General features: G+C 38.3%; 2 protein-coding genes and 1 long non-coding RNA gene across 4 annotated transcripts in view; 2 read left to right on the top strand and 1 right to left on the bottom strand.

Moving 5' to 3' along the window:
• Positions 1-26,469, top strand: part of LOC144547961 (uncharacterized) — a 61,595-nt gene that overhangs the window by 16,019 nt on the left and 19,107 nt on the right. The window lies entirely within an intron of this gene.
• LOC144548004 (16.9 kDa class I heat shock protein 2-like) lies at positions 17,570-18,088 on the top strand. Its single transcript, XM_078296693.1, has one exon. The coding sequence runs from the start codon at positions 17,627-17,629 to the stop codon at positions 18,071-18,073; it is 447 nt and encodes a 148-aa protein (XP_078152819.1). The 5' UTR covers positions 17,570-17,626; the 3' UTR covers positions 18,074-18,088.
• LOC144548199 (uncharacterized) lies at positions 18,926-22,588 on the bottom strand. Of its 2 annotated transcripts, none has more exons than XM_078296903.1 (5): positions 22,414-22,588; positions 21,568-21,849; positions 21,122-21,256; positions 20,753-20,869; positions 18,926-19,478 (listed from the first exon to the last, which is right to left on the bottom strand). In XM_078296903.1, the coding sequence occupies exons 2-5, from the start codon at positions 21,847-21,849 to the stop codon at positions 19,134-19,136; spliced, it is 879 nt and encodes a 292-aa protein (XP_078153029.1). In that variant the 5' UTR covers positions 22,414-22,588; the 3' UTR covers positions 18,926-19,133. The 2 variants fall into 2 exon arrangements, with proteins under 2 accessions (XP_078153029.1, XP_078153028.1); XM_078296902.1 differs by having other exon boundaries at positions 22,403-22,567.

The following is a 26,469-nucleotide window of genomic DNA, read 5'->3' on the forward strand; positions in this document are numbered from 1 at the left end:
CACAGACAAACACACACACACCCACGCACACGCACACACACTCACACCCACACACACACACACACCCACACACACACCCACACAAGCACACACCCACGCACACACCCACACACACACACACACACACACACACACACAAGCACACACCCACGCACACACCCACACACACACACACACACACGCACACACCCGCACACGCACACGCACACGCACACGCACGCACACGCACGCACACGCACGCATACGCACGCACACGCACACACCCACGCGCACACACACAAACACCCACCCACACCCACACACACACAACCACACACCCACACACACCCACACACAACCACACACCCACCTACACACACACAAACACACACACGCACACAGACCCACACCCACACACCCACCCACCCACACACAAACACACAACCACACACACCCCCCCCACACACACACACAACCACACACCACACACACACACACAAACAGACACACACACACTCACACACATATGAGTGTGGCTTGGGTGCTATGGATAGCATAGGGAGCTACGGTGCACGCACGCACACTAGTAGTGTGTGTTTGTGTGTGTGTGTGTGTGTGGGTTGGTGGGTGTGTGGTTCTGTGTGTGTGTGTGTTTGTGTGTCTGTGTGTGTGTGTTTGTGTGTGTGTGTGTGGGTGTGTGGTTGTGTGTGTGGGTGTGTGTGTGTCTACGTGGGTGTGTGCGTGTGTGTGCGTGTGTGTCTACGTGGGTGTGTGCGTGTGTGTGCGTGTGTGTGAGCGTGTGTGTGTGCGTGTGTGAGCGTGTTTGTGCGTGTGCGTGTGCGTGTGCGTGTGCGTGTGCGTGTGCGTGTGCGTGTGCGTGTGCGTGTGCGTGTGTGTGTGCGTGTGCGTGTGCGTGTGCGTGTGTGTGTGCATGTGCGTGTGCGTGTGTGTGTGTGTGCGTGGTTGTGTGTGCGTGCGTGCGTGGCAAGATAACAGGGCATTTGCAACCCTAATAAAACACTCCAATTGAAGGTGTTTTGGAGCACCCTCATAGTGTCTCTATATGCCAAAATAATATGACATTTACAACTATAATAAAACACTCGAATTGAAGGTGTATGGAGCACTCTAGTAGTACCTCCAGACGGAAAGATAATAGGGCATTTACAACCATAATAAAACACTCGAATTGAAGGTGTATGGAGCGCACTTGTAGTGCCTCCAGATGGCAAGAAAATTGGGCATTTACAACTCTAATAAAACAGTCCAATTGAATGTGTTTGGAGCACCCATTAGTGTCTCTAAAAGGCAAGATAATACGGCATTTACAACCCTAATAAAACACTCCAATTGAAGGTGTTTGGAGCACTCTAGTAGTGTTTCTATATGGCATGATAATTGGACATTTACAACCCTAATACAACACTCCAATTGAAGGTGTTTGAAGCACTCTAGTATTGTCTCTATATGGCAAGATAACAGTGCATTTGCAACTCTAATAAAACACTCCAATTGAAGGTGTTTTGGAGCACCCTCATAGTGTCTATATATGGCAAGATAATAAGGCATTTACAACCCTAATACAATACCCGAATTGAAGGCGTAAGGAGCACTCTATTAATATCTTCAGATTGCAAGATAATAGGGCATTTAAAACCATAATAAAACACTCCAATTGATGGTGTTTGGAGCACTCTAGTAGTGTCCCTATATGGCATGATAATAGGGCATTTACAACCCTAATACAACACTCCAATTGAAGTTGTTTGAAGCGCAGTAGTAGTGCCTCCAGATGGCAAGAAAATTGGGCATTTACAACTCTAATAAAACACACCAATTGTATGTGTTTGGAGTACTCTAGTAGTGTGTCTTTTTGGAAAGATAATAGGACATTTGAAACCCTAATATAGCACTCCAATTAAAGGTGTTTGGAGCACTCTTGTAGTGTCTCTATAAGGCAAGATAATAGAGCATTTACAACCCTAATAAAACACTGCAATTGATGGTGTTTGGAGCACTCTAGTAGTGTCTCTATATGGCAAGATAATAGGGGCTTTTACAACTTTAATACAACACTCCAATTGAAGGTGTTTGGAGCACTTTTGTAGTGTCTCCAGAAGGTAAGATAATAGGACATTTACAACAATAATAAAACACTCCAATTGAAAGTGTTTGAAGCACTCTAGTAGTGTCTCTATATGGCATGATAATAAGGCATTTAGAACCCTAGTACTACAATCCAATTGAAGGAGTTTGGAGCACTCTAGTAGTGTCCCTAAATGGCAAGATAATAGGGCATTCACAACCCTAATAAAACACTCCAATTGAATGTGTTTGGAGCACTCTAATAGTGTCTCCTGAAGGCAAGATATTAGGGCATTTACAACCCTGATAAAACACTCCAATTTAAGGTGTTTGGAGCACTCTAGTAGTGTATTTATATTGCAAGATAATAGAGCATTTACAACCCTAATACTAAAATCCAATTGAAGTTGTTTGGAGCACTCTAGTAGTGTCTCCATAAGGCAAGATAGAAGGGCATTTACAACCCTAATACAACACCAAATGAAGGTGTTTGGAGCTCTCTAGTTGTGTCCCTAAATAGCAAGATAATTCGTCATTTGCAACCCTAATAAAACACTCCAATTGAAGGTGTTTTGGAGCACCCTCATAGTGTCTCTATATGCCTAGACAATATGGCATTTACAACCATAATAAAATACTCGAATTGAAGGTGTATGTAGCACTCTAGTAGTGCCTCCAGATGGAAAGAAAATAGGGAATTTACAACTCCAATAGAACACACCAATTGAATGTATTTGGAGCACTCTAGTAGTGTGTCTTTTTGTAAAGATAATAGGACATTTGAAACCCTAATATAACCCTCCAATTTAAGGTGTTTGGAGAACTCTAGTAGTGTCTCTATATGGCAAGATAATAGGGCTTTTACAACCCTAATACAACACTCCAATTGAAGGTGTTTGGAGCACTCTTGTAGTGTCTCCAGAAGTCAAGATAACAGGGCATTTCCAAACCTAATAAAACACTCCAATTAAAAGTGTTTAAAGCACTCTAGTAGTGTCTCTCTATGGCAAGATTATAGGGCATTTACAACCCTAATAAAACACACCAATTCAATGTGTTTGGAGCACTTTAATAGTGTCTCCTGAAGGCAAAATATTAGGGCATTTACAACCCTAATAAAACACTCCAATTTAAGATGTTTGGAGCACTCTAGTAGTGTCTCCATATGGTAAGATAGAAGGGCATTTACAACCCTAATACAACACTCAAATGAAGGTGTTTGGTGCAATCTAGTTGTGTCCCTAAATGGCATGATAACAGGTCATTTGGAACCCTAATAAAACACTCCAATTGAATGTGTTTTAGAGCACCCTCATAGTGTCTGTATATGCCAAGATATTATGGCATTTACAAAAATAATAAAACACTCGAATTGATGGTGTATGGAGCACTCTAGTTGTGTGTGTCTTTTTGGAAAGATAATAGGACATTTGAAACCCTAATATAACGCTCTAGTTAAAGGTTTTTGGAGCACACTTGTAGGTCAATCATTAGGATCGCACGCGCACACACAGAAACGCGCACACACGCGCACACGCACACACACACACGCACACACCCACACACACGCGCGCGCGCAAACACACAGGCACACGTACACGCACGCACACACACGCACGCACACACACGCACACGCACGGACACCCACCCACGCACACACACACACCCACGCACACACCCACGAACACACACGCACACACCCGCACGCACTCGCACACACCAACACACACCCACACGCACACACACGCAAAAACACACCCACACGCACACACCCACACGCACACACCCACACACACCCACGCACCCACGCACATATACACACACACACAACCACACCCACACCCACACACCCAGACACACACACACACACAAACACAAACACAAACACAAACCCACATACCCACACACAAACACACACACACACACACACAAACACTCAAATGAAGGTGTTTGGTGCAATCTAGTTGTGTCCCTAAATGGCATGATAACAGGGCATTTGGAACCCTAATAAAACACTCCAATTGAAGGTGTTTTAGTGCACCCTGATAGTGTCTCTATATTCCAAGATAATATGGCATTTACAACAATAATAAAACACTCGAATTGATGATGTATGGAGCACTCTAGTTGTGTGTGTCTTTTTGGAAAGATAATAGGACATTTAAAACCCTAATATAACACTCTAATTAAAGGTGTTTGGAGCACACTTGTAGTTCAGTCATTAGGATCGCACGCGCACACGCGCACACATACACACACCCACACGCACAAACACACACGAGCAAACCCACACGCAAACACACACGCACACCCATGCAAACACACGCACACGCACATGCACACGCACCCGCACACACGCACACACACGTGCACACACACGCACGCACCCACACACACACACACACGCGCGCACACGCACACCCGCGCACACCCACACACACGCACGCACACACACACACACACACACACACATCCGCGCACACCCGCGCACACCCACGCACACACACGCACGCACACGCACTCACACGCACTCACACGCACACACCCGCACACACACACACACACACACACAAACACACACACACCCACCCACATACACACACACAAATACACATACATACACACGAAACTCAAATGAAGGTGTTTGGTGCAATCTAGTTGTGTCCCTAAATGGCATGATAACAGGGCATTTGGAACCCTAATAAATCACTCCAATTGAAGGTGTTTTAGTGCACCCTGATAGTGTCTCTATATTCCAAGATAATATGGCATTTACAACAATAATAAAACACTCGAATTGATGATGTATGGAGCACTCTAGTTGTGTGTGTCTTTTTGGAAATATAATAGGACATTTGAAACCCTAATATAACACCCTAGTTAAAGGTTTTTGGAGCACACTTGTAGGTCAATCATTAGGATCGCGCGCGCAAACACCCCCACACACGCGCACACACACGCGCGTAGACATACACACGCACACACCCACACACACGCGCGCACGCAAACACACACGCACACACACGCACGCCCGCAAACACACACGCACACACACGCACGCACGCACGCACGCACGCACGCACACGCACGCACACCCACGCACGCACACACACGCACGCACACACACGCACGCACACACACCCACCCACGCACACACACGCACACACACACACACGCACACACACGCGCACTCACACTCACACCCCCACGCGCGCACACACACACACACACACACGCACACACACACACGCACACACCCACACACACGCGCGCGCGCAAACACACAGGCACACGTACACGCACGCACACACACGCACGCACACACACGCACACGCACGGACACCCACCCACGCACACACACACACCCACGCACACACCCACGAACACACACGCACACACCCGCACGCACTCGCACACACCAACACACACCCACACGCACACACACGCAAAAACACACCCACACGCACACACCCACACGCACACACCCACACACACCCACGCACCCACGCACATATACACACACACACAACCACACCCACACCCACACACCCAGACACACACACACACACAAACACAAACACAAACACAAACCCACATACCCACACACAAACACACACACACACACACACAAACACTCAAATGAAGGTGTTTGGTGCAATCTAGTTGTGTCCCTAAATGGCATGATAACAGGGCATTTGGAACCCTAATAAAACACTCCAATTGAAGGTGTTTTAGTGCACCCTGATAGTGTCTCTATATTCCAAGATAATATGGCATTTACAACAATAATAAAACACTCGAATTGATGATGTATGGAGCACTCTAGTTGTGTGTGTCTTTTTGGAAAGATAATAGGACATTTAAAACCCTAATATAACACTCTAATTAAAGGTGTTTGGAGCACACTTGTAGTTCAGTCATTAGGATCGCACGCGCACACGCGCACACATACACACACCCACACGCACAAACACACACGAGCAAACCCACACGCAAACACACACGCACACCCATGCAAACACACGCACACGCACATGCACACGCACCCGCACACACGCACACACACGTGCACACACACGCACGCACCCACACACACACACACACGCGCGCACACGCACACCCGCGCACACCCACACACACGCACGCACACACACACACACACACACACACATCCGCGCACACCCGCGCACACCCACGCACACACACGCACGCACACGCACTCACACGCACTCACACGCACACACCCGCACACACACACACACACACACACAAACACACACACACCCACCCACATACACACACACAAATACACATACATACACACGAACACTCAAATGAAGGTGTTTGGTGCAATCTAGTTGTGTCCCTAAATGGCATGATAACAGGGCATTTGGAACCCTAATAAATCACTCCAATTGAAGGTGTTTTAGTGCACCCTGATAGTGTCTCTATATTCCAAGATAATATGGCATTTACAACAATAATAAAACACTCGAATTGATGATGTATGGAGCACTCTAGTTGTGTGTGTCTTTTTGGAAATATAATAGGACATTTGAAACCCTAATATAACACCCTAGTTAAAGGTTTTTGGAGCACACTTGTAGGTCAATCATTAGGATCGCGCGCGCAAACACCCCCACACACGCGCACACACACGCGCGTAGACATACACACGCACACACCCACACACACGCGCGCACGCAAACACACACGCACACACACGCACGCCCGCAAACACACACGCACACACACGCACGCACGCACGCACGCACGCACGCACACGCACGCACACCCACGCACGCACACACACGCACGCACACACACGCACGCACACACACCCACCCACGCACACACACGCACACACACACACACGCACACACACGCGCACTCACACTCACACCCCCACGCGCGCACACACACACACACACACACACACCCACACACACGCACACACATGCACACACCCGCTCACACAGACGCACGCACACACACGCACACACACACCCGCGCACACACGCACGCACACACACTCACACGCACCCACTCCCACACACCCACACACACAGAGAAACACACACCCACCCACATACACACACACAAACACACACACACACACACACACAAACACTCAAATGAAGGTGTTTGGTGCAATCTAGTTGTGTCCCTAAATGGCATGATAACAGGGCATTTGGAACCCTAATAAAACACTCTAATTGAAGGTGTTTTACAGCACCCTCATAGTGTCTCTATATGCCAAGATAATATGGATTTTACAACAATAATAAAACACTTGAATTGATGGTGTATCGAGCACTCTAGTTGTGTGTGTCTTTTTGGAATGATAATAGGACATTTGAAACCCTAATAACACTCTAGTTAAAGGTTTTTGCAGCACACTTGTAGGTCAATCATTAGGATCGCGCGCGCGCACACCCCCACACACACGCACACACATACACACGCACGCGTCCACACGCGCGCGCGCGCAGACACACATGCTCACATACACGCACGCACGCACACGCACACACGCACACACCCGAACACACGCACGCACGCACACGCGTGCACACACACACCCACGCACACACACCCACGCACACACACACGCGCGCGCACACCCGCACACACTCGCACACGCACACACACACACCCACGCACGCACACACGCACACAACCACGCACACACAGACACACACACCCACACCCACACACACCCCCACACACGCGCGCACACACGCGCGTACACATACACACGCACACACCCACACACACGCGCGCGCGCAAACACACACGCACGCACGCACACCCACGCACGCACGCACACACACACGTACACACACACGCGCACACCCACACACCCACGCACACACCCACGAACACACACGCACACACCCGCACGCACTCACACCCCCACGCACACACCCACGCACACACACGCACACACACACACCCGGACACACTCGCGCGCACACACACGCACACACCCACACACACGCACACACACCCGGACACACTCGCGCACACACACACGCACACACCCACACACACGCACACACGCACACACATGCACACACCCGCACAACACACGCACGCACACACACACGCACACACACCCGCGCACACACTCACACTCACCCACTCCCACACACACACAGAAACACACACCCACCCACATACACACACACACACACACACACACACACACAAACACACAAACACTCAAATGAAGGTGTTTGGTGCAATCTAGTTGTCCCTAAATGGCATGATAACAGGGCATTTGGAACCCTAATAAAACACTCTAATTGAAGGTGTTTTACAGCACCCTCATAGTGTCTCTATATGCCAAGATAATATGGGTATTACAACTATAATAAAACACTGGAATTGACGGTGTATGGAGCACTCTAGTTTTGTGTGTCTTTTTGGAAAGATAATAGGACATTTGAAACCCTAATAACACTCTAGTTAAAGGTTTTTGGAGCACACTTGTAGGTCAATCATTAGGATCGCGCGCGCACACACCCCCACACACGCGCACACACACACGCACACACATACACATGCACGCATACACGCGCGCACACACACGCACGCGCGCACACACACGCGCGCACGCACACACACGCGCACACCCACCCACACACACGCGCGCGCACGCGCACGCACACGCACGCACGCACACACACGCACACACACACGCGCGCACACACACACACACACGCACACACCCACGCACATACAAACACATACACACACGCGCACACCCACACACACGCACACACACACCCACGCACGCACACACGCACACACCCACGCACACACAGACTCACACACCCACACCCACACACCCACACACACACACAAACACACACACCCACACACACACACACACACACACACACACACACACACACAAACACTCAAATGAAGGTGTTTGGTGCAATATAGTTGTGTCCCTAAATGGCATGATAACAGGGCATTTGGAACCCTAATAAAACACTCCAAGTGAAGGTGTTTTAGAGCACCCTCATAGTGTCTCTATATGCCAAAATAATATGGCATTTACAACAATAATAAAACACTCGAATTGATGGTGTATGGATCACTCTAGTTGTGTGTCTTTTTGGAAAGATAATAGGACATTTGAAACCCTAATATAACACTCTAGTTAAAGGTTTTTGGAGCACACTTGTAGGTCAATAATTAGGATCGCGCGCGCACATCCACACACGGGCGCGCGCGCACATACACACACCCACACACACACACACACACACACGCACAAACACACACACCCACATACACACACACACACACAAACACTCAAATGAAGGTGTTTGGTGCAATCTAGTTGTGTCCGTAAATGGCATGATAACAGGGCATTTGGAACCCTAATAAAACACTCCAATTGAAGGTGTTTTAGAGCACCCACATAGTGTCTCTATATGCCATGATAATATGGCATTTACAACAATAATAAAACACTCGAATTGATGGTGTATGGAGCACTCTAGTTGTGTGTGTCTTTTTGGAAAGATAATAGGACATTGAAAACCCTAATATAACACTCTAATTAAAGGTGTTTGGAGCACACTTGTAGTTCAATCATTAGGATCACGCGCGCGCGCACGCGCGCACACACACCCTAATAAAACACTCTAATTGAATGTGTTTGGAGCACTTTAGTAGTCTCCTAAAGGCAAGATATTAGGACCTTTACAACCCTAATAAAACACTCCAATTTAAGGTGTTTGGAGCACTCTTGTAGCGTGTTTACATGGTAAGATAATAGGGCATTTACAATCCTAATACTAAAATCCAATTGAAGGTGTTTGGAGCACTCTAGTAATGTCTCCATATGGCAAGATAGAAGGGCATTTACAACCCTAATACAACACTCAAATGAAGGTGTTTGGTGCACTCTAGTTGTGTCCCTAAATGGCATGACAACAGGGCATTTGGAACCCTAATAAAACACTCCAATTGAAGGTGTTTTGGAGCACCCTCATAGTGTCTCTATATGCCAAGATAATATGGCATTTACAACAATAATAAAACACTCGAATTGAAGGTCTTTGTCATTGAACTCACAGAGAGAATCATGAATACTTGTCGACAACTTCTAGAGCGATGTCGATACAAGTAATTGTTTCTTATGAATGAGTTGTAGTTTGTCATGAAGCTGATTGGTTGAAGACCTCTAATCTAGGTCTAACAACGAGCTTTAACATTGTCAAATTCCTCCTTGTTGAATACGAAATGAAATAACTACCTGACCAATCGAGCGAGAAGCGTTCACAGAGATAGATATCTGACAAACTACAATGATTAAACAACCATCTCACACCTTGGATTGTGACAGTCTATACTTTTAACATTGATTTCCTCTAATATTTTTGTTTCATTAAATGTGTTTAATTAGTAGAAATCCAATATTGACTCGTAATAGCAAAAGGTTAAGAATTTAAGATTTAACTGATGTCTTGCATTTATCTGACTTGTGTATTTTTTTTATATATAATTTACAACTTATATAAAAGATGATAAGGAGGTCATGCAAAATTGGCAATTCTTTTAGTGGTTAACTCACGACATATGTATCTCCAATTCATTATATTAGATAGTAGTTACTTCATAGTTTTGTTATCTGTCGTCATGCATATTGAATTTTGAATATATATAATGTTTTGGCACAAAATATGATGTTAGTTTAAAGGTTATTCCCATTAGCTATTAGGAATTTTTTTTCTTATAACTATAATTAGAAAAAAGATTTTTATGAAACCAACATGATTACATTTTTTTTTACAAAAACCATAAAAATCAAAATACTATTTTGATTCCAAAACTTTTTTTTGGGACTGAAATGGCAATTCGGTCCTAGTCATTTTTATAATTTTTTAACATATTTTTTTCTCAAAATACGTGAAAACGACTGGGACCGAAATAGCAATTCAGTCTCCAAAAAAAAAGAACCAAAATGGCATCTCAATTCTTATGATTTTTGTAAAAAACAAAGCAATCAAGTTGGTTCGATAAAAAAAAAAATTATTTATGGTTTCTAAAAAAAATTCGCCCTATGAAAAATATCAAAAGTAATAATAATCTCATCTCAAGTAATTTGGTTTGATGATTTATTTCACCTTTGAAATAAGTGTCTAACATGAACGTCTTTTTCTTAGACATAATATTATTTGTATACAAATTACACAAAGAAATAAATCACTTCATCCTTAATTCCATACACAAATTATTCTTTACATAACATAATTTTTTTACACAAATCCAATAAATTAATAGATGAAGATGTAAATTTTTTTACACAAATCTCTTGATAATCAATGATCTGAAATATAATAAAGAGAGACTAATTAAGAGAGTAAATTATATATTCCTACAATTCCCTGGGTGTTGTATTGCCCCTGAGAACCGATAAAGTGAAATTTGATGGAAACGATCCAGACGGAGACGCTAAGTAGTTGCCTAGTTGGAGTTGTGGAGAACGGAGAGTTAGAGACATTTCAATTTTTTGATCGGACAATCGGTGCTATAATTTATAATTTGAAATTGTCTTCTTCAATTTGAGAATTTGTATATTTCAGAGAGACAAATACTTAGTTCTATAAAGGATTTTAATTTAATTTGTTCTTTTCCAATACAAACACATAGAAATAGAAATAAACCTATTTTTGTAATCAGAAAGCCCATTGACATGACTGGCCAAATTATAAATATATTTAACTTTGTTTTTTAAATTTTACGTTGAAGTCCTATACTTTTTATATTATTATTAGGAGGGACTTATACATGTAAAACAAACTATACAGTATTGTTTTTATATACTTAGTAATAAAAAATTCAAACCTTAAGGTGACTTAGCACCTCCAAACATACCTATATATGTTGCGCCACTGTTTCTTATAAATGAGCTGTAGTTTGTCCTGAAGCTCATGGGTTGAAGACCTCTAATCTAGGTCTAATAACGAGCCTTAACATTGTCTCATTCTTGTTGTGTCAACTGTCATGTTGAATAGGAGATGAAATAACTACTTGATCAATCGAGTGAGAAGTATTCACCTAAATTTATATCTGACAAACTACAATAATAAAACAACCATCTCACAACTTGGATTGTGACAGTCTATACTTTTAACATTGATTTCCTCCAACATTTTGTTATATTAAATGTGTTTAATTAGTTGAAATGCAATATTGACTTGTAATAGCAAAAGGTTAAGAATTTAAGATTTATTAATTGATGTCTTGCATTTATCTGACTTGTGTATTTTTTTATATATAATTTACAACTTATATAAAAGATGATATATAAGGAGGTCATGCAAAATTGGCAATTCCATTTTTAGTGGTTCACTCACGACATATGTATCTCCAATTCATTATATTAGATAGTAGTTACTTCATAGTTTTGTTATCTGTCGTGATGCATATTGAATTTTGAAAAAAAAAATTATGTTTTGGCACAAAATATCATGTCAGGGAATTGTCACATCAGTACATCACCCTCAGGAGTCAGAAACATGTTCAAAATGTACCGGTTCCATCTGACAATGTTACAACTAAAACAATTCAGCTTTCCTTGACAAAAAATTATCCTATCAGATCCAGTGTTTACCAAACGGGTTGGGTCAGGTCCCATCGGTCTGAACCCGCCCTGGCCACGGTCCTCAGATCCGGCGGATCTACGGGTTAGTGAGGATCGGGTCCGTCGGGTCTCATTTGGGGGAGTTGGATCAAATCCGTGCTAGACTCTTGGTCCAAAATTAGCACGGGTCGGTCCGGGTTGGGTGCAGGTTGGGTCCGAGTTTGGTCTGGATCTGATTTTTTTTTTTTTAAAAAAATAAAGTGCACTGTTTCTTGCCGAATATGTTTTAGGAAAAAAAAGTGCTAGACCCTTCTGACATGTTGACATTTATGTTTCTTCTTTTAATGCAAATATCAAGCAAATTAAATTTAGGAAATTCTGGCTATGTGGATTGTGTTATTATATTTGTTAGCTTTTAAACCAAAACAAAAATAGTTCCCCCAAATAAGCTATAAGATCGTTTCCAAATTCCAATGCTTAATTAAAGGGTTGAAGTCTGACAATTTGTATTGAAAAATTAAAATAAGTTAGAATTGTAAATTTCAACTTTTGTTTTTGATTAAATAAATAATCTTGTAAGGTCTTTGTTGTAGAAGTTGAAAACGAATAAAAAGAAATTGGTAAATTTCCATGTTATCAACAAAAATGTAAAAAACAATATAATTTTATCAGAAAAATTCAAGAACTAGAAGTTTAGTTTTTTCTACATAATTTAATGACTAGAAATTTAAGAAATGTAATTATCCTTTTAATTAATCTAAAAAAATAAAACATACATTTTTTTGCTTTTATTTTAACCATCGGGTATAACAATTTGAAACTACATTCAACTATTATGCACAAAAAAACTTTATTTTTTTCAATTTTCATTGGTGTTTTTGCTTTGAACACCTTGAACTCATCATCATGACTATTTCTCATCTTCACCTTTGTCATTGAACTCACATAGAGAATCATGAATACTTGTTCACCACTTCTAGAACTATGTCTCATGGGTTGAAGACCTCTAATCTAGATCTAATAACAAATCACCCCTCCCAAACTATCTAGTCCAGTCAGCATTTTAATAACTTACACCCTCTCCTTTCTGGTAATTCTCTGGTGAATCCTTGTTCAGAGTCTCAGTTAGATCATTCACCATTTATTCCGCCTGACACATTTTGGAAAACATTGCCGCAAAGCCAACTATCAGGATTTATAATTCTTTTACTGAGAAAACATAAAAAGAAGAGTATATTTTGGTGAAAAACATGACATAACAATCTAAATTTTGAAATAGTAAGTATATTCTTATAATTTGTTTTTCAAAAAAGCATAAATTAATTATTATAATTTTTTGTAGCCACAGCCCACAGGCACTTGCTCCCCAACTTCTGTGGCTCCGCTCCTGAAAGCGCTTATGTTCACACTTGAGTTCAATTGCTAATTAGGTCGTATCTGACCACAAATCGCAATTGAGTTGGAGAACCGTCTGCTTGACCGATTTTCAGACAAAAGCTCGAAATTGAGCGTTAATTGTGAAAGTGAAAATACAAGATAGAAACACACAAATTATTTATTGATCTTCGCCTTCTATAGGCGACTCTTAATGCAAAAAGAAAATTAAGAATTAATTAACTACAACGCTCTAACTATTCTCGTTACGACACATCAGAAGCCATATCAGCTTAAAAGGCTGATGTGTCTCTAACTGGACTCAACGTGTGCCTCCCTCTCCTCTGCAGTTGCTCTGGCCTGCTGCCTCTCCATTTCGGCTAACTCGGGCCCAGTCTGCAGTGAATCAATTCGTCAACGTGAGAGTGTTTAATATGTAAATTGCTTCGGCAACAGGTCAAATCTGAATTATTCGCAAATAATTGGCGAATCTTATCACTATGATTGTAACACAAATACACCAAGTGAGCATCAAATCCATTGCATTTAATTTAATTCATAATTATTCATTTAGTCCTCATTTAATTTTAATCCAGTTTATTTATCCCGGCAGTCCTCAATTTACTTACGAAACTGAACTTGGTAGCATACCAGCTTTTGTTTATTTTCACGCATCACTTCGTTTAGTTGGTATGACACGGGTAAAGATCAATTGGGAACTACAAGCAAAGTCAACAATTACTATATATATGTTATATCTTTTTTTCTTTTTTCTTTTTGTGTTTTAAAAATAGAACAAGAGGTGAATTCAAATGAAGGTTTGTTTTGCTTTTAGAAATAGAATAAGTAGATAATCAAAATGCCTTCATATTTTTTTTTTTTTCCATCCTACTTTTACTTTTTAAATTTTTAAATGACAAAAGTTTTAAAACTCTTATGTTAAAACAAAAAAAAAATTGAATATGAGTTCAAATTAAGTATGTAGCAGCAGGATTCAGAGACTTCTCCTCTATCAGCAATGGCAGTTGCTCACGTGCTCTTTTTCAACTTCAACTAATGACACCTCAGCTTCCAGCTACTCTTTAGTGGTGGAAGACCCAAGACCATGAGAAATATGTTATTGGAGTCTGGCAAGGATCTCATGGATTGAAGTTCAACCCTCTAATCTAGATCCAATAATGAACCTTGACCTTTGTCCACTGTCAATCTGATTACAAGATAGAATAACTCGTCGATCAACCGAGTAAGAAGTTTTCACTGAGATATCTCTCTAACAAACTACAATTATTGTTTGTCCATATTGTTAATATTGATTTCCTCCAATATTTTGTTTTACTAAATCTTTAACTGTAATATAGCATAAGGTTAAGAATTTAAGATGTATCAGATTTATTGCGTTTTCATGATTTATATATGTGTCTTGCATATGTAATTTATAACTTATATAAAAGATGAAGAGATCATACAAATTTGATCACCAAATTCTCAGTGGTTAACTCACGAAATATGTGTCACCAATTGATTATATATATTAATTAGCTAGTTAATTAATTACTTCATAGTTTTGTTATTCCCTCGTCATACATACTGAATTTTGAAAAAACCAATATTATGTTTTGCCACAAAAAAGATTTTGTTAGTCTGAAAAAAAGAATGTAAACTGCGTTTCCAAATATAACCATTTAAACTCTTTTCTAAATATCACATCTTTACCAGTAATGCTCATTTAAACTCTTTTCCAATCAGAGAAAAAGCTGGAACTTGTTGCATGAACGCTTGCCTCCAGATTTTGAATTCAAAATATACATAAAATTAAACATGCATGAGAGAGTACCAACACAGATTTATGAATTACCAAATTTGTTTCCATACATAAGATGTGATATTGCCTTCATGATATTTATGTGTGTGTGATACTGTCTATTATTCTATTTATAACCTACAATATTTTGTAATTGTTCCATAAAAGATGATGTTTTTTACTCATATCTTTTGTTTAATGTAATGAAAGATGATAGCATCTTTCAATATTTTACAATTGGAAATCAGAGAAAATCAAGAAAATATAGATAACCGAGTAAGTGAAGAACAAATTTAAAATTTTTACTTACTATAAAATTTGGTCTAATGAAGCAAAATTTTAAATATTCTAACTTTACTTACATCTGAAATTAACTCAACTGAATGAATAGGTTCGATGAGGAGGTGGAGCTAATGTTCAATTACCAATTGGCCATCTGTGATAAGATTGACAACAAAAGACTCTTCTAGAACAAGATACGGTGCATACTTGGTCTACAAGCTTACTAAAATATCTGATGATCGATATCGACTCCATCCGATTGGGCAAATAAGGTAACGAACATCAGTGACCGTCGGTCACCATATCAGTAAAAGAATGGTGTATCTCGAGCCAAATTACGACAAATATGTGAGGGAATTATTTAGTGAATGGAATATTGCATATGAGAATCTGAAATTTGACAACAATGGAGCAATATCAACTAAATAAAGAAACGATGAATGAGGTAGAAATGGGATAATTTTACATTGACAAAGGTGAAGATGGAGAGCTGGAGATTGCAAGATGATGATGTACAAGGATTAAAGAGCAGAATAATCATACAACGAATTGATATCCGGCGTAAGCATTAGAATTTTTTTTTATATTATTTTGTATTGTTCTTAGTATTAGTATTATTATTATTATTATTTTAAAAACATGTTGTGATTATGTGTTGTCGAGAGTTCTAGACATACTTCAATAAAAATGCAAATGTACTTTTCTTCCAACGTTATTGATGAAGGGATTGAATAAATTTTTCGGATTTATGAGAATTCTAATAAAAACCCATCAACTTTTGAAATTTAATTATTTTAAATTTATCTGTTTAGATATTATTATTTCACAGCTAACCTTCAAATAAAATAGACTTGTACTAAACAAAGCTAGTGATTGGTGTTGCAATTTTATTGGGAGCTAAAAATTAAAATAGATTAACATATTATCCGTTTACAATAAAGAGAAGTGAAACGAATAAATTCTTAAATTAAAGTAAAAAATTAATGTCGAAAATGATAAGTCACAAAAATCGTTCCATGCCCACAAGGTCAGTCAACAATCATAATTAAATTATAAGTTATTAGTCCAGATAGACCGATTGACCACTCGGCATGCAGCACATATGATAAGAGGACCGGAAAACACCACCCCCTTTTGGGCCTGGATTTGAATCTCTAATTGGGCCTGGGTAACAAACAGGCCAACACCCCCATTCGGCCATTTCATTTCAATGTTCAAATCAATAAATGAAGAAGGTAAACAAAGAAGAGTCTAGTCCTTTCAAGCGAATTCAGGACGAATTTGTTAGAGAACTCCAGACTTGAGGACTCTCTAGCAGCTCCCACACTTGTCAGGAAGTAATGCACTTCTATTCACCTCTGGAGAACTCCAGACAATTAACAAACCATGCTATATATTTAGCAACCAAGTTAGGCAGACAGCATCACCAAGAGAAAGTAAACACAACTTAATTCCTGCTTGTTTATTCTGCACTTGTTCCAGTAATACCAACTAAAATGTCGATTGTTAGGAGCAACAACACTTTCGATCCTTTCTCGGTCGACCTCTGGAATGCATTGCAGCGGTGTCCTGTCTTTAATCCCTCGGCCATTGCCCCGTTCAACGAGACATCTTTTGCCGATACACGCGTTGATTGGAAGGAGACACCAGAAGCGCATGTGTTTAAAGCCGACCTCCCGGGTGTCAAGAAGGAAGAGGTGAAGGTCGAAATGGAGGAAGGCAATGTGCTGAAAATAAGCGGAGAGCGTAGCAGAGAGAAGGAAGAGAAGAATGACAAGTGGCACCGTGTCGAGCGCAGCAGCGGCAAGTTTTTGAGGCGGTTCAGGTTGCCTGATAATGCAAAGGTTGACCAAGTCAAAGCTTCCATGGAGAATGGGGTGCTTACTGTGACTGTGCCTAAGGTGAAGAAGCCTCAGGTGAAGGCTATTGAAATATCTGGTTAATTAATTCGGACAATTAATGGCATATTGATATACATATATAAATTATGGTGTGTATTTTATCTTTAAGGAGATAGTCTGCTGTTTGATGCTTTGATCTATTGTAATAATAAACTACTTTGTGTAATTTTGTGAAAACTTAGTTGTTTCTCACAATCCTGTGATTTGTTTTATTTTTGTGAGCCTGTGAACTTTTTTAATTAATTCATCTTTTTAGTTCCAGAAAAAAAAATGTTCTCAAAAGAAAGAAATGAACATTATTTTTATTACTTGGATTTACTATGGCGTTAGTGTCCAGTCAACTAACTGTACAATTATAATTCTGACATAATTCCTGCAATTTATTTTACAGCAAAATTTATTTCACTGTAGTTCCAAATAAAATTGAGACCATACAAAATTCAGTACGACTGATGAATGATACATAACCACAGTCAATATTTTCTTGGAATCCAACAATTGGAGAACTTCCATTAGATAATATCAAAGAAATAATTAGAAAATCATCTTTTTTGATGGAACAATTATAAAATACTGTAGCTTATATAAAGGCAGTATCACACATATCTAAATTTCATGAAAACAATATGACATCTTTTGTATGGAAATGAATTTGATAATTCACACAAATTTTATGCCTGCTTAAATTATTCATATTTTTGTTGATGTTTAAAATTAATTGATTCACGTGATTGATTATATTGTTTTGATTGTATTATTTTTCTGTGAAACTGTCAAGACAAAGAGAAGCAAAAATATTTACCAATAACTGCTTTTAAAAAGTTTTTGATTTCACATAATCAACGTACAAGAGGATATTGTAGATGTCTGACACTTGCAATCCAACTATTGGAGAACTTTAAAATTAGTTGCTTGTTCAACAGTAGGGTAAATTAACTACATAAAGCAATCTTCATTTTAAAATGCTAAAGCCACTGCAAAATCGGCTAATTCCTAAATTCAGTCTATCTTAATTTACAGACTACCACAGCATGCAACAAATTCCTTCCTCAAATACCCAAAGAGATAAACTATAAAAATCCCCAAGTTTCAAAAGAACATATTACTGATCAAAATATTGAAAGAGTTCTGGCATATGCGCATTGGTGATTTTGCGCACATTCACTTTCCTGTTGTGCTTCTTCTTCTTGGGCTCGGACTTGGAGAGGGACGCACTGCTCAACTGGGCTCTGGCCCGCCTCTCGGCCGTCTTGGTCACAGGCTTCATTCCCATCTTAAGCAGCTCCTTCTCTACATCAATAAAGTCGCGCGGCAGGTCGGTTGCAAAAAATGTCTGTTTGATGTCATTGTCTATTCTGACAACAAACTTTGGCTCGTTGGGGTACACAATGTCCTCTTCTGAATCAATGCTGGTGACGAGCCAGACAAGGTTCTCGACCTTCAGAGCCTACATGCAGTGTTAATGAGGTTCTCGACAACTCACAGCAATGTTAAGAGATTGATTAAATTGAAGAGTGAGGCTATGGTACTATGCTACTATGCATAGCGTGGATTGGTCATCTATGGATCAATATCTTCGTTTTAAAAGTTAAAGTAGTTGATCTGAACCGTTCAATATGATCTCCATATGAACATATAATTGTTTACTAAATTGTACATTTTTACAATTTTTACAATTTTTTATATAGGTAGAAAATCATGACTTTGAAATGGTCTAGAATTTTTAGATCAAGTAATTTTCTACCTACCTAAAAAAATTAGTAAAATAATTCTACAAGATAAAAATGGATCTACAAGTACATATTTATATGGAGATCATGTTCAATGGTTCAGATCGATTATTTGAACTTTGAAAATGAATATTGATCCATAGCACTAATCATTATGTGCTATGCATAGTACCATAGTCTCACTCCTAAATTGAATGTGGTGTATATAGAATGAAAGGAATGATAAAAGGCCTTAGGCATTGTTCAAACTTCAAAGGCAACCAACATTTTTTTTCAAAGGTCTGAAACCTGCCTTGCTGGCACATTTTGGAAAAGTTTACACAAGCTACCAACAAACTTATAGAAGTCTGAGTCTTCAGCAATTACACCCAAAACTTCAAGTTTATTAAACATCTCATATCATGATTAAAATATTTATGGATTATCCTTAAACGACATTAAACTGTATATTACTACAAAGGAAAAAGTATATATATTCTCATCACAAGGAGTCTCCTTCCGCCTGCCTATATAAACTGAGTCCGCATCCTCTGAGGTAACAGAAATTTTGAGTTTAGATTCCGGACCTTCCGATCATAATCTAGGCCAATCGGGCCAGAGGTGGAATACACAGGGCGCCTTTTAATATTTGTGCGAAAGCAGATTGGACGGTCCGGATCTAAACTCAAAAATTTTGTTACCTCAGGTGATATGAATTCATACACTCCCCTTTTTCCTAAAGCTGATAGCACAACTAAATTGCACTGTTCCCAAAAGTATAGATTACTACTAATAAAACAAAACTCAAGGTTAATATATCTGCAGTTTGTTCGCTTAACCCTAATTTCAACAATCATGATCACTTGAAAACAACCCAAATCTGTTTGGTTTTAAGTTCAAAATATGCAAAGATGACAGCATCATTTGCAAAAGTGAAGAACTATGTAATTGCAAGAAGAAGAAAATTGATATACCCAACCAAGTATATTGTTTTTTAAGCAAAAAGAAGTACCATTAAGTCATCCATGACAGATGTATAGGAATCTTTAACATCGATAACAGGGAGCCCTTCTACATTACGCCTTATCAGACGAAGCAAGTCATCTTTCCCTTTCAAGTCATGCTTGGACTGCACAGAATTCCCAATAACAAAATCAAAATGTTACATATAGTTACTCAAAAAGCACGCAAAAATTCAATTGATCATCAGTACATTGTACCGCATCAAAGTAAAACGATATATTGCCAAGTACAATATTATACTGACAAAAAATGAAGTCTTTCAGATGTATAAATAAAGCACAGTGATCAAAATTAGCACGTATTTGCTGCACAATGCACAAAAAAATTACCCAAAGAAAAGGAAGATAAAAAAAATTACCTTATAAGAGAAGCGCTTTCCGTCAAAGAATACCTTCGGATTATTCCTTAGGCTGTCATGTATCTCATTCTTATTGTCATGAATGTTGACATAACAACCATTATAGATTTCCTCAGGGGTTAAAGCATCCCTTGTCTGAAAACAATAGTTTGTACAATAAAAGAAAATTAAACAAAACAATCCACTAAGAAACTCAATCAAGGTTAATAGGGTAAAAAAATAATCTAAAACTCATTTATCAAGCGACAAGATCCTAACATGTAGTTTTTTGGTCTATATAATGAAACTGGACCCAATATCCAGTAAAGATGCGTCTCTGTCTCCTTTTTTTAATTTATTTTTTCTATTCTTTTTTCTTGTAAATCTGACACCTCGCACAGCATCCCATCAATTACCCAAAACCAAGATAACACGGTACAGAGTTTCTAATAAGGAAAGCACTTTACCTTATAAAGTAGGTCAATCACAAGCTTCATTCTCCTCCCATGAGAAGACTTCCGAATGGTGTTAATGTGCTGTAATCTCTCAGTGTCATTTGAGAATTTCACAGGAGCATCCGGTTTCACCATGGAAGATGAGGCCATTGCTATGTGTGGCTTTTTTTGTGGTGGCTGTTGTGCTGGTTTTCCATTGGATGATGGAGCAGCACGAGTTATGTTTTTCAGGGTTGACTGGCATTTCGCTTGCTGTTGCTTAAATCTGTTCAGACTATCTTGTAAAGACGCCATCTGACCAAAAGGAGAAGGTGCTAATGAATAAGTTTCATTGATTATTTCTTTTGATTAGTTTGTGTTTCGGTTTTGTTGGTTAAATTAAGCATACTGGACCACTCATATTTGCTATCATGTATTAGAAAAGCAACAAAACCTTCACAATTTCACCCATTAAATTAGTTAAGAACACAAGACGAATAATAATAATTGGGTAATAAGGTTGGTAAACAAAGTAATCCCAAATAAAAATTGCCCAAAGAATGCAAAATACAGAATGATATAACGAAAATAATATCCATATACAACATGGATTCCAAACTATGAGATTTGGAATTACTCAACAAATCACCTAGTTAGAGCAAAATATGTACCATTAAATCTTGGACTATTTTGCACAAAACCACCACCGACTTGAAACCCTAGACTAACACGCACGAATAGGTACAAAGCTCTTTCATTTTTAATGCCTAATTGGCGTTTGTATAATCATATGGCATAGTTACGGTGCTTTCCTTAAACATTGCTTGAATAAAGAAAGACAAAAAAATGCAAAATTGGGATGAAGTACCAAGTACTAACCAGACCAGAGAAGCGCGAATTTGAATCTCAAATAGTCACCAACTGGTGGCTAGCGACGGTGAATTTTGTTTTCTGTTCTTTCTCTTCTTCTTTTTTATAAACGAGGTTTATCTTTTGATTTTGTCGGGTTGAGGTGGTGAAGAAGAAGAAATGAGAATTCTAATTATGGGAGGAGGCAAAGGAATTAATAAATTGAAGTAAATTTAGGGACTGCGGTTTCTCTATTGCAAAATCCCTGGTTATCAGCTGTTACGAGTCACTCACGGGTGGACCCACGCGATCAGTTCATTCACAAATCGCCCATTAATACTGCGGGGCCCGCATATCAGTGGATTAAGTACTGTGTGGCAGAGAATTTGGAAAGAGATTGTCCTTTTTAAAAAGTTAAATGGATAAATGGATTTGGATTCCAATTTTGTCGTTTGCGCCGGGTTAAGCCGATAAGTACTTGTTAGAAGCGAAAGGCAAAGCCCATTTTGGATGTAAATTGGATAACATTTTTTATTCCAATAAACAGGATCAACTCCGTTGGAATTTTTTGATAGTAACCCTGAACTTTATACAATTTTGTCCTTCCGCCAATGTTAACAGTAAAGGCAAACCAAATACAAAGCAACTGAAATTAAAATACTAAGTAGAACTAGGGTGTTCTTGAGTTCACGAAGTCTCAAGTCTAAAATCCATCAAATCAGCTTCAAATTATGAATCCAAACTAGTGTTCTAAATAGCTAGCTATAGCGACACTATAGCGCAGGTATAGCGGTTTTGGACCTAGAAAGCCAACCGCTATAGCGCTAATAGCGGTTCACTATAGCGTGTAGCGCGTAGCAAAAATAGCGGTCCGCTATGCTACATGGGCTTATGATTTTGCAATTTTAATGGATAATAATGTCCATATGAGTTTTTTTACTTTATCAAGCTATATCACTACAATGGAACATGTGCGGGCTATATCGCTATATCAATTAAATTTTGTATCATGCATTAACATATGGTAGTGGTATATTTTGAATATAAAATATATTGATAGTTTTTGAATTAGGGATATTTTGAATGACAATTTGAACTTTATATTGGTTCAATATGAATATTATAATTTCTTAATCAATTTGATGTTATTTTTCTTGATGAGACATGTTAGAAATATAAAATATAATTTTTGAAATAAAACAAACGCTATTTATGATAGCTTTCGCTATAGCTGTGCTATTCGCTAAAGCTTTTTTTTTTGTCTCCCCGCTATGCCGCTATAATCGCTATTTAGAACCTTGATCCAAACCGTTAAAACCTACCTATCGTACGAATGATGCGTCTACATGTGAAAATTTTAAATATTTGAATTAATTTAGTATAAAGTCAAGTGGTCAAAATTAGAATCTTAATAAATTAATTTTGATGTATTCATTTTTTGAACTTATTTTGACCGCTTAACTTTATATTAAATTAATCCAAATGTTTAAAATTTTCATATGTAGACGCATCACTCGTAAGGTAGGCAGGTTTCAAAGGTTTGAATTCGTCATGTAAAACCAATTTGACGAGTATTAGACTTGAGTTCACCAAGGAACTTAGTGAACTTAAGAACACCCTAGTTCAGTCAGTAGTGAACTTAAGAACACCCTAGTGGGGGCGGGGGGCTACCTAATTTTTAAGTTTTTGAGGGATATACATAAAATTCCCCTTTTTTAATGTAAACATGTCTAATTCAGTCAGTAGAGAATTTTAAAAATAAATTAATAAATAACTAATTAGACATTGAGGAGGGTTCAAATGCACCCAAATTGTTATGCACCCAAATGCACCCTATCATTTTTCTCCGTTTTCAAAGTCCAAATAGTCAATCCGAACCGTTAGATGCGATCTATATATTAAGATGTGCTTGGAGACCAAATTTTACATTTTTTGGAATTTTTTTTACTATTTATTAAGCCACTTTGAAAATCGCTGATCCAATGGTCCAGAAAATGTAAAATCAGCGATTTTCAAAGTGGCTTAATAAATAGTAAAAAAATTCCAAAAAATGTAAAATTTGGTCTCCAAGCACATCTTAATATATAGATCGCAACTAACGGTTCGGATTGACTATTCGGACTTTGAAAACAGATAAAAATGATTTGAAAGATAGAATGCATTTGGGTGCACAAAAATTTGGGTGCATTTGAACCCTCTTCTTAGACATTTCTTTTTAAATTAGAAGTCAAATTATTTATCAATAATATTATTTGCAGAAATAATCTGTCACTAATTAAATTCTCGAATAAGCCTTGCATTTGATATTGTTCGTGCCAGACATATGTTTATTATAGTTTAATATATCATAGATTATCAGCTTGTTCACCTCCTTAATGAAAGCAGTTTTAATGCGGGGACTGTTCAAAATTAATTTTTATTGGATTAATTTTAAAGGGATATGAACAAAAAGGCATACATAATGGCCGGTTATTGGATCACAATAACATGAAATCAATAGAGAGGCCGGAGAAGAAATGTTGATCAATAGGTCGAGAGTCAAGCGAGTTCAACCTTGTACTAATTTCGTCTAGAAGAGAGAATTGAACAAAGAACAATTAATAATGATATATTATATTTTCATCTCCTCATTGGAAGTATGCACAAATTGGTGCATAGAGTTAGGACTTAGAGGAACCGGATCACCTGCTTTCAAGGGTATAAGAAATTCCTGCTCCTAAAGCCACTATCAGAGATCCAATAACAATGACTCTAGAGGCCAGAGGTGCAGGAAATTTGGTCTCGACTTAGGAACCCTCCACTCTCCCGAAAGCATAACCTACCCAGTAAATTATCTCAGTCGCATACCGACGATGTCGGTTCAGTCAAAGAGTAAGGTACAATAGTTTTTATGATAAATTATGGCTAATTAATCCACTTAATTTTGCTGTATTTAGTAAATTATAATATAACTTAAATTATTCATTTATTTTCATATTTAATTTTGTTAATTAGTATTGTATTTTAAAGTTTATATAACTCAATTATTTAACAATTATTTATTCAGTATCTATATTTGTAGCGTTCGTTGATTATCCGCTTTGTATATGTATCCGTTTTAAGATGAATTTGATTCTAAGTTTTTATTCATTTACTATTCGTATTTGTATCCGCTCACTGAAATGTGAATCTGAATTTAGTATTAACATTATATGCTCCGAGTTCGCTCCGTGTACATTCCTAGTTTAAGGTCCATGTATATTTCAACCTAAACTATAATCAATCTAATCTGAATTAAAATTTGATTTTTGCATCTCTACGATGGATGATATAAATAAAACTTTCTATACATATGAATATAATTGACTACGTCAATTGCAAGCTCGATATAAGTGGTAAAATTAATATATTTTTTATGGGAATATACATGTTCAATCTCTATAAAAAAATATATTAAAAAAAAATCAGAGTCTATGAAGCTCTTATTTAGAAAATGAAAATTAATACTTGTATTATTTTTGTAGTGATTAATTTACAAAAAGCATTAATATGGTGATAATATTAACACTATCCAACTCTTTTTAACACCATATTATCTAATCTCTCTCATGTTATTATAGATTTTTCTTTTGTCTTATAAGTTATGCTTATAGAATATGTTATTTTATTTCAAATATATTTCTCTCTCATACATTATTATATGATTTTTTTTTCCTCAAAAGTTAGAATTAAAAAAAAAATAAACCATAGTTATAATGGGTCCTACTCATAGGCTGATAGGCGTAATAAACCTTGATTTTGCTTAAGTTTATCTCATCTCCAAATTTTCTCATTAGTTTATAAGTTTGTTCATTTTTATTTCATTAAAAAATGACTGCTTGAGTAGCAATAATATAAGATATAAAGATGTGAATTCACTTGTTAAAAAAATAGACTTTTGAACTTAAGTGGCTATTTCTTTCACACTATTCTTTAATTGTTAGATTCTTCTCATAATTTTTGTGTGAATTTAAAAATACATACTTCAAGTCATGAATACAAATGAATTATGTGTGAACAATTACTATTTATATCTTTCTGTTGTAACTTTCAATTCATTTCGTTGGT

The sequence above is a fragment of the Carex rostrata genome, chromosome 32, assembly GCF_964058835.1.
Source record: "Carex rostrata chromosome 32, lpCarRost1.2, whole genome shotgun sequence".
In the NCBI taxonomy this organism is placed as follows: Eukaryota; Viridiplantae; Streptophyta; class Magnoliopsida; order Poales; family Cyperaceae; genus Carex; species Carex rostrata.

Coding starts and splice junctions, on each gene's coding strand:
- LOC144548004 (XM_078296693.1), top strand. CDS start 17,627: ATGTCGATTGTTAGGAGCAACAACACTTTCGATCCTTTCTCGGTCGAC.
- LOC144548199 (XM_078296903.1), bottom strand. CDS start 21,849: ATGGCGTCTTTACAAGATAGTCTGAACAGATTTAAGCAACAGCAAGCG. Junction 21,257..21,567: donor TGATTGACCTACTTTATAAG/GTAAAGTGCTTT, acceptor TATTGTTTTCAG/ACAAGGGATGCTTTAACCCC. Junction 20,870..21,121: donor GAAAGCGCTTCTCTTATAAG/GTAATTTTTTTT, acceptor AATTCTGTGCAG/TCCAAGCATGACTTGAAAGG.